The sequence below is a fragment of the Aquila chrysaetos genome, chromosome 20, assembly GCF_900496995.4.
Source record: "Aquila chrysaetos chrysaetos chromosome 20, bAquChr1.4, whole genome shotgun sequence".
NCBI lineage: Eukaryota > Metazoa > Chordata > Aves > Accipitriformes > Accipitridae > Aquila > Aquila chrysaetos.
Window position 1 is genome coordinate 2,277,142 of NC_044023.1, and position 14,868 is coordinate 2,292,009.

The 14,868-nt window shown below is 37.2% G+C and overlaps 1 protein-coding gene across 2 annotated transcripts; it reads left to right on the forward strand.

Moving 5' to 3' along the window:
• The first annotated feature begins 6,460 nt into the window (after positions 1-6,460).
• Positions 6,461-13,426, forward strand: GP9 (glycoprotein IX platelet). Of its 2 annotated transcripts, none has more exons than XM_029996355.2 (2): positions 6,461-7,721; positions 9,576-13,426. In XM_029996355.2, exon 2 carries the CDS (start codon positions 9,583-9,585, stop codon positions 10,165-10,167), a length of 585 nt encoding a protein of 194 aa, XP_029852215.1. In that variant the 5' UTR covers positions 6,461-7,721; positions 9,576-9,582; the 3' UTR covers positions 10,168-13,426. The 2 variants fall into 2 exon arrangements, with proteins under 2 accessions (XP_029852215.1, XP_040974553.1); XM_041118619.1 differs by having other exon boundaries at positions 6,464-7,715; positions 9,574-13,426.
• The last annotated feature ends 1,442 nt before the right edge of the window (positions 13,427-14,868 follow it).

Here is a 14,868-nt window from a genome sequence, read left to right on the forward strand (position 1 = left end):
CAAGTACTGAATTTCAGTTTACAGGCTTCCTTAGAAACAATAAAAGCCTAAAAATAAGGTGACATCTGCACTATTTATTAGTTGTATCCAATATCCTGAAGGCTGAGAAAATCCCAGTCTTCACTGAATTGAGAATTAGCGTCTGTGCTTCTTTCCTCAGATGTTCAATTTATATCCGCTAAGAACTTTGCCCTGAGTAAAATTGCTGCTCTGTATGTTCTTTTACTCCACTATTAATCACAGTCAAAATAAGAAGCTACTTGAACAAGTATTTTCAAACACAAGGGTTTGATGGCCCTGCTTGACACGTCAGGAAAAAAATGTAATTTTGGAACTCTGGAAATGAATGGATTCACATTTTTCTCAACCCACAGGAAACGTACCTTTTTTTCACCCATTCCCTAAAAATAATATTTCTGTTTACTGACTATATATACGGAGGTGATTCAGCAAAGTCCTGGCCACTCAAGCCCCAGGTCCAAGCCCTAGCAGTTAGTTTATTTTTCTCTTCCAGAAATCCCTCTTTCAGCCAGAGTTCTCATGGGCACTGCTTCCTATAACCAAACCTTGGGGTGTTAATTCACTAGCTTGAGTAGCTCTTTTTGTTTCTCCCCCCGCTTTTTTTTTAATCATACTCCTGGCTGTAGAGGGGTGGGGTACCCTGCAACTCCCACAGGTGAGGATCTGGCTTTGGCATATCTATCCAGTTAAGCCCTTCAGGCACAGCTTTATTCACAGAAGTGAAACACTTTTTTTCATCCTATTGAATTTCAGAACAAGATTAAGAAAGAATTAATAGAATTTTGATAGCTTTTTCCCAAATGCTAGACACGCAAACTAAGCAAAAGCTAAGATATGTAATAAAGCTCTGTTCAGCTGCAGCAATCTAGCAATAATGATTAAACTGGAGGTAGTATATAGGCATTTAACTTGCCATATATTCTTGAAAGAGGTCCTTACTACCATAAATTGTGTCTTATTCACAGAGACTTATCAGAAATGCCACAGAGTTTGGAGTAGAAGACAAGGAAAGATAATTGGGTTCACTAGGAAACAAATTGAAACATCCAAAGGAAGGTAGATGATGAGTAAAGGCAAAAAGCAAAGCGCAGAAGCAAAATCTCAGACAAAGCACCGTGATCTCACTAACACACTTAGGTCATAATGAAAGTCTCCCTTAAAACAGCAAAAAGTATAAAATACTTCTGAAGGGACCCAGTGACAAAGACTTAATAGGAAGGGGAATCCCATGGATTTTTTTTTCTTCATCCTTTTATCTGAAAGAACCTAATATTTCAGAATACTTCACGTGAGGACTCCTCATTAAAAAAAAAAAAAAAGTGGAAAGATTTTCTGTAGTCATAAAACCTGAACAATGTTCTTTAGCTTGTATAAATAAAGGTGGTGCAGCTAGACCTGCAGAAAGCAGCCAGCCAAGCATGAGGCAAATGCTGATTGATTTCAGATGCATACTCAAAGCGAGCTGTTGACTAAAGAGGACAGAGAGCTGTCCTCTCGTTCCAGGCTCCCATTAGAGGCTGAGATACTGCAGGTGTTCTGTGCCTGTCAGCATGGAGAGAATGACACCATGAGTGTCATTGCAGGACAACATCAAACCACCAAGATTCGTCAAAACTGATGTGGAAATAAATTATAAATAACCTCCAACTAGCTCCATTAAATGTAGGAAGTTTCACTGAAGTACAGATATCAACACTGTGTTTGAGCTAGAGAGAGCAAATGAGGGCAAAGAAAGAATTAGATTATGTGGGAAGAGACTTGCAGCATCTTTTAATGAATTTACAGTCCTCCTCAGAGGAACACTGCTTATTTATTCCCTGGTATATGTGACCATATGATTAATTAATCTGCCAGCTTGATAAAAGTGACTCTCCAAACTGTTCATATATTAGGATTCAGAGATAGGATTAGCACAGCAGCATTTTCAGCTTTTGTGATTTGATCATGGGTTACACTATATAAAAGATTTCCTTCAGAACCCAACACTTGGAGGCATGTGATCAGCTTTCATTAGCCATATCTAGCCTTAAGGACTATGAGGAGAACTTGGAAAATGTGAACTTTAATGGCTCAAAACACCAAGCCCACTAAAAAAAAGTTTTGTTTTTTTTGAAAAATCAACATATTATATTGCTTTAAAATGCAAATATCATGGTTTGCAATGCAAGAATTGGAATGGGATAGGCAATAATGTTATCTCACATACTAAAGCAAATACTGTGGGGTAACAGTTTGAAAGCATTGTTCATGACTATCCTCCCAACCACAGGAAAACTGCAGTTTTGACAGCTCTGAATGTTGTGTCACAAAGAACGTAACTGGGCACATCTGCAAGTTTTAGCAACACAAAAGGTGTATAAATACAGCATTAGTATGGAAGGAGTAATGTGACTGTAGGTGCTTACATCTGAAAAAAATTAATTCATCATTGAAAACATATCCAGAGTTGACTGTTTTATTTAAAAAAAACATGAAGTCATAGCTTTATAAAGGGCAAGATAAAAACTAACCATCTTATCAATTACGAACAGTGAGTTAAATTCTACAATGAATTACCGTGGTAAACTCGTCACTTGGGCTTTTCCAATATACTCTTTTACATCAGACACTAATTAATTTCTAATTGATCTTTCCAAGAACAACTGTTCAGTGTGACCATAAAGTTCAATGCCCTGCCTTCAACATTTCCAGCTCTTCAAGCAGAAAATAGCAGGACTTTAGCTAGTGGGGCTGAAGACTGATTTTGTTTATCACCAAAGTCCTTAAACAAGGACAGCACCACAACACTCAGAGTGCTGCTTAATCTCATGCATTTTACAATCCTACTACAGCTATTATGCAGTAACCTGGTAAAGACGTTTGAGGCACTTTAGCAGGCTTGACTATATAGTTACCAGGGCGTTCAAATAGGTTCATTTATGGACAGTTCTTTGGCTGTCACACTGGCAATGTCTGCATCAACAAACAGAATGGCCCAAAGAGCAGGATCATGGCAGTGAAACGATCTGGAACTGAGGACACCACATCCAAGCATATATACTAGGAGAGGAGGTATTATTTTGGACTATCTTTAGTCTGGTCCCAAGTATTGAACCTCCATTAGCACCTGGAACAAATCAGATGTATTTCCAGAGTGAATATTGCAGTTTAGTTTCATCTAAAAGGCATGCATGGAGAATGGAGAAGATCATGAGACTTGCTCTGAAAGCTCAATCCTGATCCTAAATAGAACATTCACATAAATGCAGCATTGTGTTGTAATTGTTTGACTGACACATGGTATTGTATTTTGAACAACTAAATACATTTTTTGAATAAAAAATGTGACTGTGCATAAAAAGTTAGAAAACTAATTACTTTTCATTAGAGCAAAATATTTAATTCAGCAAAGCAAGCAAAGCAGAGAGAGGCACAGCTGACTCCATTTTACCAAGCCCAGCACTTCCCATCAAGGTGCCAACATCGCATTCAGCTCATGAAACGCACGTCAGAAACACTGACTGCACTGACTGCTGTCAGGATGACTGGGTTTGCTGGTGCACGTTCAGAGCTCATTAACTGAAGCAGGAGTGCAGGGAACTGCCTAGGCACTATCTTGTGGCGGGAAATACTGCCTTGATGGTGGTCTTTTTATGATGCTTTTAGAGATTCTCTCTCTAGAAGCTTCCCCATGTGCACTCTGTCATTGTTACAACTTAGCATAAATGGTATTAATATTTTCCTGAGTACAGTTCGAATCCAAATTGTCTATGAATATTTATTTTCATTAAGAGGCTCAAGACCCTAAGAGTTCCATAAAACACAAACCTGTGATTGCTATCTGATTTAAACAAATCACTTAATAAACACATTTTGTACATCTGTTACATTTTTATCTTGGAGGCTACAGAAAAGGTAATATCCTGAAAGAATATAATATTTCAGTTTTTCAGAAATTATTTTGAATTGTTAATTTATATCTAAAGTTTGATTCCGTGTATGCTCAACATTGAACGAAAAAATAACTTGAATGACACCTAGTGGAAAGCTAAGCAATAGCTGATGATTGCACACCAATTATGTACAGTTTTGAATAGTGAGAACAGCAAGGAGGGAGATTCCGTATGAGAATGGGTGGGAGGAGAAAGAATTATTTGATAAAATGGGTGGAGTACAATTTAGGAGAAGAATTTCCTAAATGACAAGAGTTTCTCTGCCTGTGTAATAATCATCTGACGAAATGGGATATTTCATTTGACAGAGGCAAAATTAAATCGGGTAAAACCAATAAATGTGTAGCAGGAAACAATACAATAAGCAGAATATGGGCAGGATGAAATTCATAGTCGTCCTATGTATAAATACTAAAAAGGCTTTAGCAGGCTAGTTCTCTAGGGTGCAGTAGATAATAGGAATATTTTGGCCCTAGGGCGACAATAACTACTGGTGTTAGAGAAACCACAGATTTTCTTTAATTCATTTCTGCAAGCAATGTTCCTTGATGTGTGAATGAATTTCATGATAGATCTTTTTTTTTCCTTCTTTTTGCTAATTCGCTTATTTGTATAATTCATTAATTACCAGTGACTCACATCCAATTACAAAGAAAGATTTTGGTTAGTCTGTTCTCACCAACCTATTTGAAAATATGAAAGAACAGATTTAATCAAGATGATAGAACTTAAATGGCACTTTTGCCATCCATTGACAATGTGATGTGGCAAATTTTTTTAGCACTGGAAATGGAAATAGTGCTTGAGGAAGACTTCTGTCTTTCTAGGTCTAGAACAGGTCATTGACAGCAATAAATGACTATAACTCCTTAAAACTGTCTATAAAAAATAATGGCATGTTCTGCCTGAATTTCCTCTTAGTGGGTCATGCTTTTGATCTGCACATTTACCTTTAACTTGCAGCTTTTATTCTTAACAGCAAGGAAACTAGTAATCTCCCTTCAACTCTTCTTTCTCCCTATATAAGCAATCAGATGCAGCACCCACGTAAGTGACTGGAAAAGTCAAGGCCTCAAAAGAAAACTATATCCAGAGAAGTGTGCTTTCAGGGAGTAAGGTAGCAAGAGAGGTTTTCTTTGGGAAACAAGAGTGTTCAGAAATACCTCTCCACTGAGAGGAGACAGAGCCTCTCTCATTCACAAAAAATTCAAATGGATCCACTCTGTGGAAAATATATTTTCAGACTATAACAAGATTATAGCAGATTATAACTTTTTTTTCAAATTGGCTCTTAATAAATCCTCTTAAACGAAGAATCCTCATTTGGCCTACAAAAAGCTATATGCCTAATATCATAAATGCAAATGCCTTGTATTTTAAGCTTTGCTTCTGCCAGATGCTCCTGCATTCATTTGCCTCCACACAGAGCTGAAGAAACTGGCCCATGGCACTCATCACAAGTAACAGGTTCAGGGACTCAGCATGACCAGCTACTTCTCTGACCACGTGTGACACAACAGCCAGAGAAATGTAGGACTACCTTTGTGAGGATTACCCATAGCACAGAATTTGAGTACGGATTCCAGAGGATTCCAAATATTTTGCATCCATTTCAATGCAAAAAGATGCAGCAGTTGATTTCACCATGTAACAGGAAAAATTTTATTCTGTGTGGCAGCATTCCTTAAGACATATAGCATAGACTGTGTGATACAGGAAACAGGCATGAGGGAAGACAGACATTTATGAAATCTATGGTTTAGTGATGTTCTTTCAAAAAAAGAAAAGAAACAATCCCTAAGATAGAAGGATCTTCTTAGCAGTCCACTCAGGTCCAGCTGTTGAACATATGACAGGCAGATGAACTATTCATTTCAACAAGGGAAGAATCACTTTCCTCATCTTATAGAAAAGATTGAAATTCAAATGGGCTTTGAAGTATTTTTGTCTTCTCCCTCCAGCACTGTCTAAATTACCCTTTAAAATACTAAAGAGCAGAGATACACATTAAGTCATTTTCTTAAGGAAGTTCCTAACAAACTTCAGGCTATTGGTAATTGATTAGACTTAATGAAGAAAAGTATTTTAAATATAAGTAAGAATTAAACAATAAGGATTGCTATCTGAATAATTTTAAATGTCAGAAGTTTCCCTTCCCCCCAAGAACAGCATGTTATAAAGAAACAACAGCTCAGAAGCAGGGCTCTACTGCACATCTGCAACATCTGAAACTCACCTGGGTTTCATTTCCAAATGCAGAACACAGCTCAAAGCTTGTCCCCAAAACAACACACTAAACAAGGACTGGCCTGAATTAAACGTCAGATCCACCCCACACTGGGTTTCCAAATGTCAACTGCTGTCTTAATTCTAGAGTGTTCATGTTTGGTAGCTAAAGCAAAGGAAAACTTATTTCAAAACTATTCCAAAACTTCACATACAAAAAAAAAAAAAAAAGTGAAAACAAAATCCTGTTTTTGTTTTTCTTTTACACAAACATGGCATTCTTTATTCAGATGGACAGATACATGCTTATTATAAACTTGTATCATCCTGAATTTCTGGCTTTCCAGCCAAATATACAGAGACCTTGTTATGTTTTAAGATGACATATTGCTATTATTCAGCAGTTGATATTCTTCAGCAACTTGAGTGTGAAGAAATTTGCAGGATCATAGTCCTCTTTTGAGCTACACACAGCTCATGACTGGGAAGAAAGGCTATGTATGTGCCCAAGGCCATCCCAGTCCTCTAGGCTGTGCTGATTAAAGGGATCCATGCTAACCATGACAGTGAGCCTTTCGCAGAGCACATTCCCTGACTATTCTGGAATTCATTTCTAAACTCCAAACCAAACTAGGACATTACAAAGAAATTATATTCCACAAAATATCACAAGAACCAAAATAGGAATTGATCCATTGATCCATACACGTGTACCCTTCTTCACATTCAAGGTTGTGTCAGGGGCACCTACCTGCCTGAGTCATTCTGGCTCATGTATTTCTGCATTGCTCCACGTCACAGGGTACAGGTTGCTCTTAGCCTCTTCACATAAGATAGGTTCTCCAAATCCCTGATCATGACAGAAACCTTCTTTTCACTTGTTGGCTTAATCTTTTTTGAACATGGGTGACTAGAATGAAATACTGTATTTCAGGTGACTTTTCACCACTATTTCAATGTAATGGCATTTATATTTCTCTATCTCTTAATGATCTCACCTGACTAACATAAGTTATTTCGATGCTCTGGTGTGTTTTTACAAATTTTACTTAATCAGTGGAAAGGCAGATATCAAACACACCTGGCTTTGACTAAAACAGAAGAACTCTATTTCATGGGCAAACTTGAGCTCCCTTGTATCTTGCTTAGGCTTGCATGTGTCAGCAGTTGAAGCTCAAGCTAGCTTTTATACCTGCAGATTATTACAGCTGAGGAAAATATCCCACCAGATTTCAGATGAGTCTTTTTAGGTTTTCCAGACATTCAGGTTTAATGGGAAAAATATATTAGCAATAAAAAAAATCAAAAGCATTTCCTCTTGTCTGCAGAAAATACAAAAATGCCCCAAGCACTATATGCTGTGACACGTCAACCATATATAGCATCTTCCAATGGGAATGGCTTCCTATCACGCATAGGAAAAAGCTCATCTTCTTTAACACATTTCCTTAGTGACTCTCTTAAAAAGTCAGCTCCAGTTGCTATACATACTCCAACACTTTACCAAGCAGAAGGAAAGGAATCAAGAGGGAATAAATAAAGGTAAGTGTCAGTCAGGCATCTCACTAACTCTTCCTTTTTGCATTTTTGCCACAGTTCTTATTTCTATTTTATTTCAAATTTTTTGATGTCTATATATTAAATCAGAAGAAATCATCTTTTCTATAGATATTGCTTAACTTTTTTTCAGTCAGATGACATAGTCTGTCCTTTTAAGATGTCTACTTTGAAAAATAACAGACAAGTATCTCAATTCAGACCAAAGATATTCAGACTAACTTCTTGCTAACAAAGACATAGGAGATTGTTAAGATTAATATTTCAGCTTCTCTGTGCTGTTTATAATTTCATGTAGCATTAATTCAATTTAAAATATAGGAATGTAGTATTTAGATCAGGAATCTGAAACTGTCTAACTTTATTTTGAAAAGCTAATTACATATTTTTTGTAAGTAAATTGAGGCAAATTAATTTAAAACAAAATCAATCCATTTTTCCTACAATTTTAGTCTTTATTAAATGAAACTTCCTACAGAAAAAAAATAGTCTCAGCTTATTTTAAGTTTTTAAAAGGAAAACCTTTTTTTTTCAGTTCTAAAATATCTCTACACTTGAAAACATTATTTTGAAGAAATTTTTTTCCAAATTCCATTCTATATTAGTATAATTTAAGCTCCTTATCGCCTTTAGTATGTAAAAACCTCTTTTACTGTGCATTTGTTGTTGTTAATAGGTCTGTCCTACCTGCTTGCTATTTCTCTGGCTTTGTCCAGTCCAATTTTAAAATCATACTCAATGTGCTTCTAACGTTTGCCTGCAAACAGTTATATAACTCTTTTCACTTTCTTCAGTTAAAAAGGAATTTTCTTTAAGTGTATAGTGTATAAAACCCCAACACTTTTTTCAGGTTCTGCCATTGTCCCAGTAGTATCCAAGGCAATATACAGTCAGGAATTTTTGCTTCGATACTTACTTACTTACTGCAAATGAATTGGGAAAAAAAAAGAAGAAAATACATTTTAATTATGAGATGTACTAAAATCATAAAGAAAGATGGTTTCAAGATTGGAAATTCTCCAACCTGTGCAAGGGAGTTTGTATTTCAAATTCCAATCCACTCCCAAGGCTAGCTATGTATTTTTAAATGCAGAGAAGTAGTAGGAAATACAGGAAGGGAATAGCTTCAGAGGTTTTAAACTGCAAACAGAAGGGTTTAAAATGGAAGTCTAGTGGGATCCACTCTACAGAACTGGGAATGAGATAGCAAAAGGGATAATTACCTGCTAGCCCAAAGCATGGTTATTTAATCCCTAAAAGACAAGCAGTACAAGATGTGCAAAATTTCCAATTCTCTGTTCATCCAAATCTTAAACTGTATGTTCTCAGAGATGCATGAAGCTACACGGCAGCAAAAAAGAACTTTTTGCCACATAAAAATACATACTTCTTTGTTAGAATCTTCATACTCTCAGAAAGATTTTTAGACATTTACAATTGTTCAACCTCTTAAACTCAATTTTGAAAACTGACTTCAACACACAATTTTAACACTAGACCTATGAAGGTACAGAAATGGAACCAAAATCTTTGCACAAAACTAACTGTTTTTACCATTGTCTCCTGGTAACATTCTGTTCCAGAACTTTGAAAAACAATATATTTCATACAGTTATGAAGGAAATGCAATGAACTAGAGACAAAATGGAAGGACTGTGCTCTCTCACAGTTGCACTTATGCTACTTAATGTCAGGAAGAATGGCTCTGTGGGATATACAGAAAGCTAAAGATTTTCTTCCAAAAACCTAAACCTCACAAGTAATCCTAAGAAATAGCTGCATTTAGAAATGTGGTAATGAATCATACTTATCAGATTATTATTCTTATTCTCTGGGTAGCTGAAGCATGAACAAGACAGAATTCATCAGTGTTGCAGGATTTGCCATATCATTGCTGTTCCACATGACCCAAACTGAAGTCTGTCCTTCATCCTGCAATTGTAAGTCACTGGGTGAAATGAAGGGCTTGCACATAGACTGCAGTTCAAGGAAGCTAACAGAAGTGCCTGCCTTGCCTGTTAACACCAAGAGGCTTTATCTACAGAACAACAGCCTGACCTCAGTTCCTCCCGGTGCCCTGGACAGCTTGCGCAGCCTGGAGGAAGTGAAAATATTTGACAATCCTTGGAACTGTGACTGTCATATTCTGTATCTAAAACTCTGGTTAGAAGATGTCTCTGCACCCTCTCTTGCAAACATCAGATGTGCAACCCCAGCACCCTTGAAGAAGAAGCCCTTGAGCCAGCTGACTGGGAATGAGCTGGGGATTTGTAAGAGGCTTCTCCCAATCAAGTGTCTTGAGTTCTTCTGGCGAGACCTCATTTTAATTGCTGGAGCAATAACTACACTTATTTTAGTAGCATGGGCTCTGAAATTCTCAAAAAAGCTGGTCTGCCAAATAAACCTAAGCCAATATGACTCTAGGGGCTGACCGCTGGGGAGGCATACCTCCAAAAACCACAAGATACAATGAGCTGTTCACTACCACTAGCTTGAACAGAAACTAGCTTGAACAGAACTATTCTACCACAAAAAAGCACATGCACTGACAACACTAGTTTTAATGGTGAACATGCTACAAACAGATCCCAGGGCTCAAGGTCTGGGTCTTCAGACTTCTAAATTTTTTTAAATCATTTAACTTAGCATTTTTCCACTGAATTCTCAGCTCTTATAGCACGAAGATTTACATCCCCAAATCCTACACTTTTTAATAGATGGAGATGAACACTGATTGTACTATTTTAGCTATTCTTTTCTCACTCAGAAGCTGTGTGTGAGTTTGTAACCTGTTACCCCCTCACAGTGTCCCAACGGTAGGACCATTCTTGGGTGCAAACAAATTCAGCCATCTCTTCCTCAGGTGCAGGAGTTTCCTGCCAGCAAAACCACTATGATTATATAGGCCAGCCACTGAATGTATCCCTTATTGAATATGTTTAAAGATGGACTGGTAATGAGAATATAATCAGTAAAAATAATTTTAAATATTGTTGAATTTCCTAGAGAGTGAACAATAAAAAAGCATTCTATGTGAAACTGAAATAATGGATGCTTATTGAACATTCATACTCACCCAAGTTTAATCTCTTTCACAATTCTACACATTTCCCATTAAAATCCTAAGAAATTTCCAGAACTTGTCTTTCAGTTTTACTACTGACGTTTGATACACTGGATTTTATGCAACAGCTTTGAAGAGGATGTACTCTCTTCCCTTCTCTTCTAGTGCCCCCCATCCTCATAGAAATATTGTTGTAGTGACTCAAGCATATTGTTTTCCCCTTAACCTGATTATTCACAAGACTCCAAGAACAGCAATTCATGCTGTGACCCCATCTGGTCTGGTGAAGTTAGGCTAGTTAGATGGGAGATCTCTGAAGGTCTTCTAAAATTAATACTACTGTTGGCAGTTCAATTTAAGACGCATTTTGCAAATGCTCCTCCTAGCCCCAAACCTGAGCTAGGTATAAGAGGTATGCTGAAGACACTAGAGACTGCTTGGCTCTTTACCTAGCACCTTGTCACATGAGAGGTGTTCCTTATTAAAGCACATAATATCCCTAGCAAACCTGGTGGTTAGCTTTCGTCTGACAGGTGGTTTTGCGATTACCATGTGCTGTCACTTCTATAAGATGAGACTCATTCCTAGCCACAAACACCCAAATCAAAGACAGCAGTTCACAGGGATATTTCCAGGTCCCTCTTGCCCCTGCCAAACCACTTCAGCAATATGGAGTCAAACTGTCAATGCTGACAGCTGGTGACATTCTCAGACAGTTTTAGAAGAGACATGTTACTGTCTGTAACGTATCTTCACTGCTGGTCCTCTCTCTCCTGCACTAGCAGGGAAAGGCCAATCTGAGACATCACCACTTGTCAACCTAAATTGATTCCAATTCAGGATGAGTCACTTGCCCCTCTCTGTGACACAAGGAATGGCCACTGAGTACGGTGGAACTGCTGAAAGAACCTCTGAAGTGCAGATAGATTTGGGGAAAGGACACACACCATGGGTAGAGGGTTACACAATTTAGTAATGAAGTATAGCATGGGGCTTTAGACTGAGAAAAGGAAAGGGACAGTCAGATGTTTTCCCTGTAAAATAATTAATGATCTGGGAGACAACATGCCCATTGCAATTCTGAAGTCTGCAAATGATACACAGTGGGGAAGAAGAGGGAAGTCATAAACATGAAGAATGGTAAGTTATGTGGAGTGCCAAGCAATCGAAAGCAAGATTGTACATCTAGAAACAAAAGATGGGTTGAGGACTCAGTTCAGAGAAGGCAAATAATCTGGTAATCATGATCTCCCATATATGACATTGCAGCAAAGGGCTAATGTGATCTTTTCTTGTTAAAATAGGGAATATCATCTAGGGATAGAAAGACTTATGTACTTCCATGTTTAGATAAGCTACAATGGTTCAGTATCAATGTCTACAAATCAAGAAGAATCAGCTGCAGAAGAATCAGAAAAACAACTGTAATGCAAATAAAGGATTGGAAAATACATCTTCAAAGGAGCTTAATCAATTTCATTTAATAAAGAGGAATTTAAGGAATGACAAAATCACAGCTTGTATGAATCGACATGAAAAGAAATTTGTCAACAAAGGGCTGGGAGTAGAAATTGGAACATCAGACTAGAAACAGGGCTCAAAATCTAACAATGAAAAATAAACACTGGAACAGGTCATCAGATGTCATGGTGAATCCTATAGCCTAACCCACATTGGGCATTTTTTCAAATTGGTAGGCACTACCTGAAACGAGAATGATTTTAACAGAATTGTGTGAGACACCTAAAACATTACAGCTATTCTTATTGCTTTGGTCACCTGCAAAATTTATGGTGGGACAGGCCATGAAAAGAAAGACCACAATGGCAATGCGTCACAGGGACATCCTTAGTGAGCACTGGCAACATCTCTGAGGAACTCAGGCTGTGCTGGCTGAGTCAGCCTCCCACACTACACAGCAGCAGTAATATTCCACTCTCTCTTCTCCAACTGTATATTGCACTCTTCACCATGAGTACTCAAAGTACAGCAAAGAATTTGCTTTTTACAAAGTGTTGCATCCCTGCCACAGGAAGTGAACCATATAACCTAGAAACAGCACAGCTTAGTAAGGCTGTATCACCCTCCGGGGCAGACCAGAGTAAAATTGTGTCGTCAGATTTATGTGTACATTTTGATCGGGTGAGCACAAACATTCAGAATTTCTCTAGCTTTATTTAATGTTTTTCTACATAAATAACCTCTGCAGGACAGAATTTCAAATAAACACATAGGAACATAGTGGTGTACGCACTTAGATAATTCCAGAATATTTTCTCCACACTGAGCTTTTCAATTTTTTAAAAGGCAGCCACCATTTTGTATTAATGCAGAATATTACAGAAGAAATGTACTCTGCAGTCTCTCATGGAGAGTTTCCTAAATTATATTTCTTGTTTCCCCAAAATAAATTAAATCACTAACACTAAAAGCTTATCACTCTCTTTTGTGCCTGTAAAGCTAGATATGCATAAAATTGCTTTACTGTATAGCTTTAATTATACAAACATAAAAAACTGAGCAATTAGCAAACATTTCTGCTTTTACCAGCCAACACATTAAATAAGATGCACAGAATACAGAAAAAAAAAAAAAAAAAAATTTGAGAGAACATGTTTTCTGACCTCATAAGAGGAAAGAAGAGGGAATCTCTTCCATGGCAGTATTTCACATTCCACTAAAACAGCATTGTATTTATAATTTCTGATCCCTTTGGCTTTTATCTGAAAAAAAACCTCTGAAAAAGGGAAAGCTGGAACTGCTAACTGAAGGTTCAAGAGCAACACTCAACTGTTTATCTGGCAAGGCCACTATGTCGTGCTTAAGCCACATACTCCATCAAATTGCATAAATAATGCTGCAGTTGCTAACAACATGGAAAGACAGGAAAATACGTCAGCTATCTACATGAAACATGCAGACAGCATTCCCAAAGGAGTTTGTAAAGATCTCAGAAAGTGTTACTATATGATGCCTGCAAGAGTGCAAACTAGTGAATATATCTGTTTTCACATTCTTTGGTAACATAGGTATAACTGCTGGGATTAATTTCAACTAAAAGTTCTGAGTTTTGGTTCAATATTTAGCAAGACAAGTAATCATACTCAGAATTATTGAGCAAGAACTAAAAAATATTTTTAAACAGTTCACTGTAATACACAGAGTAGATTTGCATAAACTGCAATTCTGTGTAAACTGCAATTCAATTAATGTGGAAAATATTTGCAGGCTTCATTTATTAAACAGAATGGTAGGTGAGTCACCTTTTTTTCTTGAAATGCTCAAGATTTTCTTAACATTGTAGCAAAAAGCATTGCTCAATCTGAACAACTTCTGTTTAGCTTAATGCTTTCTTTCTATCTAGCATCTACAGTTAGAGTTTATTCCAGATCCATTGTCTGAATTCATGCATCAGAGAAGTTTGCCGCTTTCTTCTTTTTTTTTTTTTCCCCATTTGACACTAATAAATGTACAGCATTGTTTAGAAGATAGCTACCAATGCTTCTGTGAATAAACATAAAGGGAGGCTTAGAAACTAGGCACTTGTTGTGACCTTACAATTCCATCCCACACCTAACCTACTTCAAATGCTACTCAAGGCAGTGGCAGACTCTTCCTGGTTTTGGAACATGTAAGGCCCATTCACAGCTGAAACATGCAGACATTTTATTTCAACAGGTCTTACCACATTTGACTTCCAAGTTTCCCAGTTCCCCCAAACTTGGTATCATAGCATCTTGCATCCATGACAAGCATTGTCATGTGTTCGTGTTTCACCTTTTGGCAGTTGGTTTCTAATGTATTTGGATTTTTTTTTTCACTTTTCCATTAATTCAATAAATCAACTGGGAAAAAAAATCTTTAGAACAGCAGAATAACTCCCACTAAAGCAAGTGCAATATACTTAAGTGACTAGTGCCTGAAATCTGAGTGTAATAAATGGTGGCTACAAACATACAGGACCCTTATTAAAGGACACAAAATGTAGGATGTCAGCATGAAACAGAGAGGTGAAAATCACCAGTTTTGCTTAAAAAAAAATAATATTAAAATCTGTTCTCTATCTAC